At 48.0% G+C, this 13,373-nt stretch overlaps 1 protein-coding gene across 1 annotated transcript in view; it reads left to right on the forward strand.

The window, feature by feature from the left end:
- Positions 1 to 7,562, forward strand: part of UCP3 (uncoupling protein 3 (mitochondrial, proton carrier)) — a 9,772-nt gene extending 2,210 nt beyond the window's left edge. Inside the window, exons 2-7 of the mRNA XM_011942055.1 lie at positions 449 to 669; positions 1,223 to 1,433; positions 1,670 to 1,873; positions 2,982 to 3,083; positions 3,545 to 3,725; positions 6,327 to 7,562. Coding sequence (XP_011797445.1) covers positions 544 to 669; positions 1,223 to 1,433; positions 1,670 to 1,873; positions 2,982 to 3,083; positions 3,545 to 3,725; positions 6,327 to 6,441 — 939 coding nt within the window. The 5' untranslated portion in view covers positions 449 to 543 and the 3' untranslated portion in view covers positions 6,442 to 7,562. The remainder of the gene's footprint in view (positions 1 to 448; positions 670 to 1,222; positions 1,434 to 1,669; positions 1,874 to 2,981; positions 3,084 to 3,544; positions 3,726 to 6,326) is intronic.
- Positions 7,563 to 13,373: the final 5,811 nt, after the last annotated feature.

Consider the following 13,373-nt stretch of genomic DNA (forward strand, 5'->3'; position numbering starts at 1 on the left):
AGTTTGATAATCTATATACATAAAGTTTATCTGTAACTGAATCACCAAATTTGGAGTTTGGAATGGTCTGATAAAATATAAGCTACCTGGAATACAGCCTAGGCAACAGCACGAGACTCCATCTCAAAAAAAAAAAAAAAAAAAAAAAAAAAAGCAGTTTGATATTGGGGAGAACAGGTGCCTGAGCCTCAGTTTCCTCATGTATACAGTGCAGATACCACTGTCAGCTCTGCCTACCCATGGTAAGGAGGGAGGGAGAGGGTCAGGAGGAGGATTGCAAAATCCGAGGGATGGGAACGTGACCTGTTTTTATAGGCCAAATTCACGCAGCTTAAGTATGGCACCACCCAGGCTTCTCCCTTTCTAAAGCCCCTCCTGGGTGCTGAGGAGCGCCTGGGGGCCAGGCCAGACATCACTCCATCAGCCTCCTCTGGCCTGTCTCCTGCAGCCTCACTGCTGCACTGGAGCCCAGGGCTGTGGAGCAGCCTCTCTCCTTGGACCTCCTCTCGGCCCTAAAGAGACTGAGCAGAGCCTTCCAGGACCATGGTTGGACTGAAGCCTTCAGACGTGCCTCCCACCATGGCTGTGAAGTTCCTGGGGGCAGGCACAGCAGCCTGTTTTGCTGACCTCCTTACCTTTCCACTGGACACAGCCAAGGTCCGCCTGCAGGTAGGTGCCCTTTGGCCAAGGGTCATTGATCACATGGAAGGAGGGGCTAGTTCTCCCCCATAGCCCGCATGATGTGTGCCCATATGCCCTTCCTCACTCAGAACGCTGACGAAGACTCTCGCTCCACTGCTTAGACCCTTCCTTGCCTCCTCTCATCACCATCCACCAAGACAAAAAAATCTAAATTCTTTGCATAATGCGACAGGGCCCTTTATGGGCTAGGCCCTACTTCTTAAAGTGCACAGTGTGCAGTAAAAGTAAGGAATTAACTGTGTGGTCTTGGGCAAGCCACGAAGCACTTATAAAATGGAAAGACAATCTGTCCCTCTGATTTACTCTGAGGATCAAACATCAAGCCGTGTGTATAACACTGCTTTGTGAACGGTAAAATCCTGCCCAGACACCAGTGATTTCTACTGTGATGTGAAGGCTGTGACCAGCACGGTTGTTCTCAGGCACAGCCCAGGCAGGCCCAGCCCCAGCAGGGTTCCTGTGCATGCAGCCCCTTCTTGCCCTCCCAGTTGAGTCCTCTCCCCCGGCTGTTGTCCTTCAGATCCAGGGCGAGAACCCGGTGGCCCAGACGGCCCGGCTTGTGCAGTACCGTGGCGTGCTGGGCACCATCCTGACCATGGTGCGGACCGAGGGTCTCTGCAGCCCCTACAATGGGCTGGTGGCCGGCCTGCAGCGCCAGATGAGCTTCGCCTCCATCCGCATCGGCCTCTACGACTCTGTCAAGCAGGTCTACACCCCCCAAGGCACGGACAGTGAGTGACCAGGTCCCTGAACACCAAAGGGGTGGCCGAAAGTCTGTGGGTCAAGAGACCAGGGAAGTCTAGACTCAGAGGCAGAGCCAGAGGCTGGGGGGAAGATGGTACCAGATGCTCATGAGGAGGCTCTGAGTGGACATCAAGGAAGCTGCAGGGGCAGCCCCGCAGAGAACAGCATGTCCCAGAGAGCTGCTTAGTAGGGGGTACTGGCCCAATCTCTCTGCCCCTTCCAGGTTCCAGCCTCACTACCCGGATTTTGGCCGGCTGCACCACGGGAGCCATGGCAGTGACCTGTGCCCAGCCCACAGATGTGGTGAAGGTCCGATTTCAGGCCAGCATACACCTTGGGTCGTCTGGGAGTGACAGAAAATACAGCGGGACTATGGATGCCTACAGAACCATCGCCAGGGAGGAAGGAGTCAGGGGCCTGTGGAAAGGTAGGTCTGGACTCCGGGCACAGGCGGCCTCAGGCAGAGCTTTCCCTCCCCTCAGGCTGGGGCAGGGACCCCAGCAAGGAGGGGTTCCCAGCATGGTATGTTCCAGTGATTCTGAAAGAACATCACAACCAAAGATACTTCACTGACCTGCCACAGCCCCTCAAACTCAGTTCATTTTACCAGCCCTTTGCCATGTGCAGGCTGCTGTGAGAGAGACAGAAATGAATTTAAGACACCTTTACACACCCAGGGCGTGAGGACAGCGGAGGAGATAAGTCAAGATGCAGCTACACCACGGGCAGGATGTGGTAGGGGTTGCCCCAGAGGTGGAGCTCCAGAGGCGGGCTCTGCAGAGAAGGTGACACCTAAGCTGGGCCTGGAAGACTGAACAGGCTCTAGGTGTGTGGAGACGGAAGGGGAGGGGCCCTCAAGCAGGGCCCGGAGGAAGAAGAGGAGCATCAGAAACGCACAGCTGTGAGGAGTGGGCGCAGGGAGATGCAATGAGGAAGCGCTCCTTTGGGAGCAAAGCTGGAGGATTCCCTATGTGTCCACATGGCGGCCACTGTGATGAATGCAGGACTCTCTCCGCGTGTGAACCAGAGGTTGCAGGAATGTTTGCAGAAGAAACTCACTCAGTGAAGTTTAAGGGCAGGACACCTCTTAAGTGGGGGCTCTTCAGTCACTTGTTGGGCACCCTTCAGAGCTTGTCCCCTTACCTGTGAAACCAGGGGTGGGCCCTGCTGGCACCACATTCTGTCACTGTTCCAAGAGCTCAGCCTCTCGCTGAATGACTTTCTTTTCTGGCTGCAGCTGGGTCTCGGGGAGGCATATGTTAATTTTGACAGCTGTTGCAGATCACCCTCCAAAATGAGGCCAAGTGAACACAAGTGGGCCTCTCTGTTCTCTGTCTCTGAGGAAGATATGGATAATCTGAGAGTTGTCAACTCTAGAGAGGAAAATGCGGAATCTGCGCAGCTGGGGTGGGATCCTCTGGCTGCGACCATTGGAATGGGGCCTGATAGCCCCAAAACTGGGGCCTGTGACCTTGCAGCCAGGGCATCCATTTCTCCCATTTCCCATTCATCCGTCCCCACTGCCTTCCTAACAGGAACTTTGCCCAACATCATGAGGAATGCCATCGTCAACTGTGCTGAGGTGGTGACCTATGACATCCTCAAGGAGAAGCTGCTGGACTATCACCTGCTCACTGGTGAGGCCCTGGGCTCCAGGCAGGCAGCCCTCCCCCAGCAGGGAGGGAACCCAGAGGCAACTGGGTTTTAGAAGGAGCAGAGAGAGAAGGAGTGCCTAGTAAAGAGTGCCTGGTACATTGTGGTGACAAGCAGGAAAGACCCCTAAGCTGGGAGGCTGGAGATTTGGGTTCCAGTCCCAGCACCACATCTCACTGTGTAGCGTTAAGCAAGGATCTCTCACCTTCTCTGACTTCAGTTTCCTCAAACAGCCTGCATGACCTCCCACCTCTGGGTCAGCCCAGGCCGAGTTTGCCAGTACTTACCAAGAGCTTAGCCCAGGGCACTGTGAGAGATATGGAAAATACTGTCAGAGACGGAAAATATGCTCAGGGAGTTCATGGTTGAGTTGGGGACAAACAGTGCATACATATGGACAGAACACAAATGCACTCCTTGATATTTGCTCATCCTTCCTATGCAGACAACTTCCCCTGCCACTTTGCCTCTGCCTTTGGAGCCGGCTTCTGTGCCACCGTGGTGGCCTCCCCGGTGGATGTGGTGAAGACCCGGTATATGAACTCACCTCCAGGCCAGTACCTCAGCCCCCTCGACTGTATGATAAAGATGGTGGCCCAGGAGGGCCCCACAGCCTTCTACAAGGGGTGAGCCTCCTCCTGCCTCCAGCACTCCCTCCCAGAGAACGGGGACTTCTTTCTTTTCTAATGTGGCTACCATGGGTCAACCTGGGATGTAGCGGTGAAGAGTACAGATGTAAATGCCACAAAGGAGAAGTTTAAAAAACCATGCAAGTAAAAGAAAAAAAGTGAACCATACCTGATGGGGAGAGTTAGGGAAGCCTGACTGAGGAAGCGTTCTAGGAACAGGCAAAAGTACTGCCTGTCTCCAAAGGAAGTTAGCAATCCTGAGACCTCTCGGACCTCCTGCCATGGCCATTGAGCACCATGCTGACCACAGCCAGTGCCTTCCTCACCGTCTCCACACACTCCACATTTTCTTGCACTTACTGCTCCCTCTGCATGGAATGCCTCATCATCTACAGGCTGTCAATTTTAGCCTCCTTCAAGACCAGTTCAAATGCCACCTCCTCCCTAATACTCTCAGGTGTAAATTTTCCCTCCTCCCTGGGAACTTCTGCAATGCCATTTGATTCCATTTTTATGGTATTTATCACCTCCTGCCTTGTATTACAGTATTGGTAAGCTTCAGTTATTCCTCTTGCAAAGGTCAAGTTCCCGAAAGCCAAAGTGGCTCAGACATCTTGTATCTCCCACAGTCCCTCACACAGAGTGAGCACTCGATAATGCAGATTGGTGACGATTATCACGACAGCTAAGTCACTCTATATTAGGCCTCGTGCTGAGCACTTTACACGCATTATCCCAACAGCCCCTTGAACTGGGTAGTACTGTCCACATTAACTAAGGAAAAGACTGAGTGTCAGAAAAATTAAGTAACTTATCCAAGACCACAAGTTAAAATGGTGGAGCCATGGCTCAAACCCAGACCGTCAGACACCACGCCCAACAATGTTGTTTATCCTACTGGTAAGCTGTTAACTTGGCCCTTTCACCTCCCACTGCTGATGCCTTCAATAGAGAGTTTTCTGGTCCCTGGTGTTATCATGGACCCAGCAAGTGAACAAGAGCTACTATAGGTTCTCAAGCCTGGGAATGACGTAACAAAACTATATTGCAACTGACAGACTGTTCTTCCAAAAAGTGCCTCTATCATTACAGTCTTCAGCTGTAGCCACTGGTCTCAGTTACTGCTTTCACTTGTCCAACATTTCTGGAGCATCCTGTAGGTGCCAGGCCCTGGGTTATGCTCCCCTCAAAGAGCAACAGATAAGTTGGTGATATTTACTGAGCATTTACTGATGCTGGGCCCTGTGCTGAGTGCTGTCCAACATTAACTCACCTAATCTGCACGACTAACTCTATAAGGCAGATACTGTTATTTTCCTCATTTTACAGATGAGGAAACTGAGGCTTAGAAAAATTAAGTGATGTGTCCAGATTGTAAAGGTGGAAACTGGGAGAGCTTGGATTTGAACCCAGGTCTGACTCCAGAGTTTACAGTTGTTGTCACAGTGCTATAGTCCCCATGAGGGTCAAGAAAACCCATGGCATGAGGTTATGGTGCCCGAACTGAGTCCTCCAGAGCAAAGAGCAACCAGCCAGCAAAGGAGGAGAGGAAGGGACAGTCCAGGCAGAGGGAGTAAGAGGAGCAAAGGCATGGAGGGAAGAGGGCCTGGCATCATCAGGGAATGTGACTAGCTGAGTCTGGCGGGAGCAAAGGGGCCCAGGAGGTGGTTAGTGGAGGGACAGGCTGAGAGAGGGGCAGGGGCCAGCTCATGGGCTTCTCCCTGAGTTGGTGAGCCACAGCTGAGGTGGGGACACTGTCCCTGCAGTGCCATCACAGCACAGCCAGGCTCTCTGGAGATGAGCTAAATCTGGTGCCACACTGTCTTCACCCTGCAAAGCCCAAGTGTCTCCATGTCCTGGCAGGGCGCCATGTTAGGGCTGGCCCCCCGGGGTGTAACTGAACCCAGAAACACCCAGCAGCAGGGTGGAGTCAGAACCACACCTCTGACACTTACTAGCCACGGGTCTTTGGTTGAGCTCTTAACCTCCCTGGGCCTTGGTTTGTGAAAACATGGCTGCCTTATAGAACTGTGAGGGGCCCGGTGCAGTGGCTCACGCCTGTAATCCCAGCACTTTGGGAGGCTGAGTCAGGTGGATCACCTGAGGTCAGGAGTTCGAGACTAGCCTGACCAACATGGAGAAACTCTGTCTCTACTAAAAATACAAAAATTAGCCGGGCGTAGTGGTGCATGCCTGTAATCTCAGCTACTTGGGAGGCTGAGGTAAGAGAATCACTTGAACTTGCGAGGCGGAGGTTGAGGTGAGCTGAGATAGTGCCATTGCACTCCAGCCTGGGCAACAAGAGTGACACTCCGACTCAAAAAAAAAAAAGGAACTGTGAGAATTCGCTGCCTAACACAGTAACCTGTCTCAAAACGTCAGGTTTTCTTTTTCCCTTACTCCGACTTCTGCCTAAATCCCCTTAGCAGGAAAAAAAAAAAAAAGAGCGAGAGAGAGAGACTGAAAGGATTTCAGAAAATGCTTGTGATGAACAGAAGTCTAGATCCTTCGGCACTACCACTGTGTCCCGCGAGAGCACACGCATCTGCTGTGGTCTCCTAGCACTCCACCTGATGTGTTGGTTGTTTTTCTCATCAGATTTACACCCTCCTTTTTGCGTTTGGGATCCTGGAACGTGGTGATGTTCGTAACCTATGAGCAGCTGAAACGGGCCCTGATGAAAGTCCAGATATTACGGGAATCTCCGTTTTGAACATGACAGGAAGGCCACTGATAGCTAACGTGTCCCAAACCAGTTAAGAATGGAAGAAAACGGCGGATCCACGCACACATGGACACAGACCCACGCATGTTTACAGAACTGTTGTTTACTTGTTGCTGATTCAAGAAACAGAAGTAGAAGAGGAGGAAGGATTCTGGTCTTCAGTGCCATGCCTTGAGAACACCTTTGTTTTGCACTGACAAGATGGAAAATAAATTATATTAATTTTTGAAACCCATTAGGCATGCCTAATATTTAGGCAAGAGAAAATAAACCAAGATAGATCCGTTTGGACAAAATGGAGGGTTGGAGATGTGTATCCCCGTGAAATCTGGTTAGATAATGAATGATAAGCAGGAAGGATGGCAAGCACAGGACAGGAGGGGCCCACGATAGAGTGGGAGATCAGCCACGGAGCCCGGAGGGACGCCACCCAGCAACACAGAGCTGGCGACTGCTGCTGCACCGTCACACATGCATCATCAGCCTATTCGTAATGTGGCTGCCACAGAGAGTCCTTTGGGATTCTAGGAAACCCAAGGAACAAGAGAAAAAACTAGAGCCTGTGCCAAAGAAGCCCTGCTGGGCCAGTGTGAGACTGGGACTTGTAAATATTCCTGACACTGAAGAATCAAGAGGGCAGCCTCCCCTTTCCTACAAAATGGAGAGAGCCATCCCTTCCCTGTCCACCTCACCAGGGGTGCTGCCACACGCAAGTGAGAAGCTGGGCATGTACGCACCTTATGAAAGCAAAAGCTCTGTGTGAATCTAACTACAAGGACAATGTCTTGGGAGAGATTTTGTCGGGACAGAGAGGAGTTGCCAGGGAAGAAGGTTTGAAAGATACGGTTGTCTAGAGGTGAGACCAAAGGATCCAGAGACTTGGAGACCAGAGGTTACAGTGGATGATGTGAAGCCATAGGAGCCCCGCCCCCATGCAGCCCCTTCCCCCCGACCACGCGCTCAATCGTGAGCACCTCAAAGGGTTGTTGGGCTTGGGGGAAAAGAGGTGGATTCCTGGGCAAGAACCTAAAGTAGCAAGACTCGGAATTCTTGGGAAATTATTATGACTCAATAAAAGAATTCACACCTTAGGTGTGGGAATAAGAACAGCCACTTCTCTGCCTTTTCTTTCTTGGAATTTTCCTTTCTCACTTATATCTCAGGCTTTCTATGTGTCAGCGCGGGGCCAGATCCAGCCCCACATGCCTACACTTCATCTGCCCCCTCTCACCCTATTTAATTGCAGGCAAGTTGCTTTATTTTTTTAGGGCTCCAGCTCCTGCTTCTGCAAAAGGCAGGGTTGAACCAGACGACCGACTTCCAAGCTTAAGACTGTACATCTTTCGAATTGATAATGGGGACCCAAAATGCCACTGTCTTTTTCTACTTCTTGGCAGCCTTGTGTAGCTCTGATGATTGTCAGGACTGGGTTCAAACCTCACCCCATTCTACCATACTAACCACCTATCCACAGGGAATCCTTGCACCTTAGTGTGCTACAGAAAAGTGGGAATAACAATCCCTGCTTCACAGGCTTGTTGTGAGGGTTGACCTAAACCTCCTTGGAAAGCAGACATATGGTGTGCATCTGCTACCTGGGAGGCTTAGGCGAGAGGATTGCTTCAGCCCAGGAGTTCAAGGCTGCAATGAGCCATGATTGCACCTGTGAATAATGACTGCACTCCAGTCTTGGCAACAGAGCAAGACTCACTCTCTGAAACAAAACAAACAAAAAATCATTGGCATACAGAAGGCGCTCGGTAGTGTCATTTCCCTGCTTCCCTGCTCCTACCCCGCCACACCCTGGGAAAAAGCCAATATCTATTCATCCTCAGCACTTTCCTAAATTTAAATTATAACTTCAGATCATCTATGTATAAAAACTGGAGAGTTCATACAAAAGCAAAAAAAAAATTTTTGATTTAATGTCTGGCTTGGTTTTCAAATAAAACCCATATTTTAAAAACTTTCTGGTTGGTGCAGTGGCTCATGCCTTTTGGAGGCCAAGGCAGGCGGATCATTTGAGGTCAGGAGTTCGAGACCAGCCTGGCCAGCATGGTGAAACCCTGTCTCTACTAAAAATTTAAAAAATTAAAAAAAAAAAAATTAGCCAGGCATGGTGGCAGTTACCTGTAATCCAAGCTACTCGGGAGTCTGAGGCAAGAGAATCACTTGAACCTGGGGGGCAGAGGTTGCAGTGAGCCAAGACCGTGCCACTGCACTCCAGTCTGGGCAAAACTCTGTCTCAAAAAAAAAATTAAATTGAATTGAATTAAATTAAAAGTTTCCCTTTTTAGCCAGGCGTGGTGGCACACGCCCGTGGTTCCAGCTACTTGGGAGGCTCAGGTGGGAGGATCACTTGAGCCCAGGAGACGGAGGTTGCAGTGACCCGAGATCACACCACTGCACCCCAGCCTAGGTGACAGAGTGAGACCCCATCTCAAAAACAAAACAAAACAAAAAAAGAGTTTCTCTTTCTTTTGACTTGACTGACATGTGCAGATCACTCTCAAACTCCTGGTCTTGGTTTGTAAGTTTCTAGGGCATGGAACTATGTCTTCCATGAATTTCTATACGGCAATATTAACACACCACCTACACAGAGGATACTATTCAGGTGATGATTCTGAGAAAGGGAGGATAAAATATTCTAAGAGATATTTTGAGTGGGATCAGGAGCCTACTAACTGCCAAGTCCAGCCTTTTGGAGAAAGAAAAACGAGATTAGTGAGTCTTGTGAGGTTTCTAAGCCAAAATACTAGATCTCTTTCTCCATTTTTTTTTTTTTTTTTGAGTCAAAGTCTTGCTCTGTGCCCAGGTTAGCACAATCTTGGCTTGCAGCAACATCCACCTCCCAGGTTCAAGTGATTCTCCTGCCTCAGACTCCCAAGTGGCTGGGACTACAGGTGCATGCCACAACACCCTGGCTAGTTTTTGTATTTTTAGTAGAGATGGGGTTTTCACTGTGTTGACCAGGCTGGTCTTAAACTCCTGACCTCAGATGATCCGCCCACCTCAGCCTCCCAAAGTGCTGGGATTACAGGCGTGAGCCACTGCTCCCAATCTCTTTCCCCACGTCTTAAAGGCAGAGATTCAACCAGATGACCTGAAGCTCTTTCATTCTGTGATTCCAAGGACTGAAAGACAGTTTCTCCCAGGCTACAGTGTGAACACCTTTTCAATGCTGGCTTCAATTTATGCTTCCAGGAAAGCAGGGATGTGAATTCAAGAGAAGGTCAGATCACCAGCTGAGGCCAGCTTCTGAGTTCCGTGCACCCATTTCCCCACCACACTCCTAGAGACACCACCTCCAGTCAAGTGATTCAAAAGGAATCTGGTTTTTCTCAAACTCTTCTAATACATCAGATGAAAATTAGATAGAGTCCCGACTCTGTCCCATCTGTGACATGATGGATAATTCACATAAATGTTCTAAGTAATGGTAGTATTTTTTAAGAGAATATTTTATTCAGGAGGAATGAATGTTAAGGAAATATTGTTATAGCTCGGTAGATGAGTTTGTTTCAGGGCACTTTGAAAAGCACAGAGTGCTACAGAGTGAAAATATTCATTGTACATACATTGTGAGCCATATGTTATATTAGGTGCTGGGGTGAACAAGACCAGTCCTGTCCTCAAGGAACTCACTGGGGTGGAGGATGGTGGGGCAGGAAAGACAAACCGCAAACCATCAGTCACCACAGGGTGATCAAAGCTACAAATAGAGGTGTGTACAAAGCACCCAAGAGCAGGTACACAGTTAAGGGACATCTGACCTGGCTGGGGGGCCAAGAAGCTTCTTGGAGGAAGACACCTAAAGGTCAAATAGGTGTTATCCATGTAAAGAAAGTTAAGCGAAAGTTATTCTAGGCAAAGGGAATGGTTCATGTAAAGGCCCAGAAACAAGATAAAAACATTCAAGGTGCATCCAAGGGATTGCCAGCTGTCAGTATGGCTGGGTTGCAGACTTAGAGATTTACTGGGGTGACTCAGGAAGGAGAATCGCTTGAACCCAGGAGGTGGAGGTTGCAGTGAGCTCAGATCGCACCACTGCACTCCAGCCTGGGCGACAGAGCAAGACTCCGTCTCAAAAAAACAAACAAACAAACAAACAAACAAAAAAACTCCTTTCTATTTTTTTAGGTATATATTCAAAGTGCAAAGTGGAATTGTAGAATCACTTGGTATTGGTAATTCTGTATTTAATTTTTTGAGGAACCATCGTACTGTTTTCCATAGCAGCTGGACCATTCTCATTCCCAGCTACAGTATATAAGGGTTTCAGTTTCTCCACAACCTCGTCAACACTTAATTTCTGGGTTTTTGATAGTAGCCATCCTAATGGATGTAAGGTGGGTCTCTCACTGTGGTTTTGATTAATGATTAGTGATGCTATGGCTCTTTTCATGTGCTTATTGGCCATCTGTATATCTTCTTTGGAGAAATGTCTATTTAAGGCCTCTGCCTATTTTTGAATGAAAATTAAAGAACTACAATTTTATGTAACTTGAATGAATCTCACACAGCGCTGAGTGAAAGACACAAAATCGTACATACAGTATCATTCCATTTATATAATGTTTAAGAACAGGTAAAACAAATATTTGCTGTTAAAAATCAGGATACTGGTTATTCTTTGGGTGGATAGAGACTGACGATAGACACAAAGGATCACTTCTGGGTGTTAGTAATATTTGCTCATGTGTGTGCTCATTATACAGGGATGTTTGCTTTATAAAAGCTTTTCATGCTGTATACTTAGGGTTTGTGCAGTGTTTTGTATGTGTTTTACTTCAATAAAAGTTTCCTTTAGGCTGGGAGTGGTGGCTCATGCCTGTAATCCCAGCACTTTAGGAGGCTAGGGTGGGAGGGTTGCTTCAGTCCAGGAGTTCGAGACCAGCCTGAGCAACACAGGGAGACTCCATCTCTACAGAAAATACAGAAATTAGCCAGATGTGGTGATGTACACCTGTAGCCCCAGCTATGGGGGAGGCTTAGGTGGAGGAATCACTTGAGCCTGGGAGGTTGAGGCTGTAGTGAGCCATGACCACACCACTACACTCCAGCCTGGGTAGCAGAACAAGACTCTGTCTCACATTTAAAGAAGAATTTACTTTCAAAGTGTACTTAAACTTGGGTATTGATAATGTGTGTGTATGTGTGTGTGCGTGTGGGGTGTGTGTGTGTGTGTGTGTAGGGATGATCAGAGTTGCTGGCCAAGCAAAGATCTTAAGAGTGTTCCAGGCAAAGGGAACCAGTGGTCCACAGGCCCTAAAGTGAAAATGAGTTTGGCATGTTCAAAATGCAGAAAGAAGGCCTGTGTGACTGGAGTGAAGTGAATGAGGAGATAAATGTGAGATCATTCATTTATCTATTCATCAAATATGTAACAGTTGTGCCAGAGGCTGAGAAGTCAGAGGACAGCCAATTGTTTGGAAAGTTTGGCAGAGAGAGGAAGGGGAAAAAATAGACATTGTGAAAGGGGTGGGCAAGCCCTGAGGACAGTTCATTTTAATTTACACAGCAGAAGGAAAGACAGAAGAATAGGGAACATACTGCAGAAGCAAGGTCCTGGGGAAAACTTAGCAGGGGATAGAATAATGGGTAAAAGTAGGAGAGACTGCTCTGGAAAGAATATGAGAAACCTAGAAATAAAAGAGAGTCATGGTCAGACATGGTGGCTCACACCTGTAGTCCCAGCACTTTGGGAGGCCGAGGTGGGGTGGATAGCTTGAGTTGAAGAGCAGCCTGAGCAACATGGTGAAACCCCATTTTACAAAAAAAGTTTAAAAATTAGCTGAGCATGGTGGTGCACATCTGTGGTCCTAGCTACTTGGGAGGTTGAGATAAGAGGATTACCTGAGCCCAGAAGGCCGAGGCTACAGTAAGCCATGTTTGCATCACTGCACTCCAGCCTGGGCAACACAGTGAGAGCCAATCTGAAAAAAAAAAAAAAGAGAGAGAGAGAGAGAGAATCATAAAGGCAAACAATTTGAAATGAAGGGAAGTAAAACAAGAGATTCTCCAAGCATTTCAGTGAAGTTCGAGGAATGGTCACATATGAAGGAAGGTTACTGGGCCTGGAGAGTTATTTATAAGAAAGATAATCGAGAGTCTTTTTATCCCCTAAAATGTAGATTAATGAAGAAACTTGGAACTGCTGATGCACCGTTCTCTGTTCTATGCTATGCTGAGTTGTCAGGAACCCTTACTATGGGGTGCCCCAACATTCTAAAGCATAAGGTATCAGGCTTCCTGCAGGCTCACCACAGGCCTTTGAACCATAGACACAGTGCTCTGCATCCAGCACAAACACCCGCAGGGCAAGCCACCAGCCAACATGTGACAGGGCCTTGAAAATTCACAGAAAAGAATATGCAAAGCATGTTGTCCTCTACATATCCACAATCCATGATGCCACAGAAATATTAATAATTTAAACATGTTAAGAAAGAGGAATAAAAATACTATAAGGAACTGTTACAGTCGAGATCAACTCATGCTGTACCTTTATCGCTTATTGGATATTACAGTAAAGGGCCTGAGGATAACACCATTTTCAAGTCACACCAGGATTGTGGAGGACATTTTCAGCAATGAGAAAAGTTATAATCCATTGCCCACTTTTACGGAGGCTGATTGTCTAAGTTTCCTGGCATAAAAAGACACCAATACATTGATCTTATAAGTCAGTGTAGATTGTCAAAAGTTGATCTTTTTGACATTTGACAAATGGTCACATAGTGGTCATCTTTCACCAATATTGTCGGTAGAAACTGCCATAGACACATTGTGGATGATGTAGGCTGGTCAGATCACAAAAATGACGTGAAAATATGGACTTTGCCTGAGAAATATGCTACTGATAAGATCATTTATTCAGGTCCTCAACCCTCTCAACATTTTGAAATGAAGAGAAG

This window comes from Colobus angolensis, unplaced genomic scaffold (genome assembly GCF_000951035.1).
Source record: "Colobus angolensis palliatus isolate OR3802 unplaced genomic scaffold, Cang.pa_1.0 Scaffold205, whole genome shotgun sequence".
NCBI lineage: Eukaryota > Metazoa > Chordata > Mammalia > Primates > Cercopithecidae > Colobus > Colobus angolensis.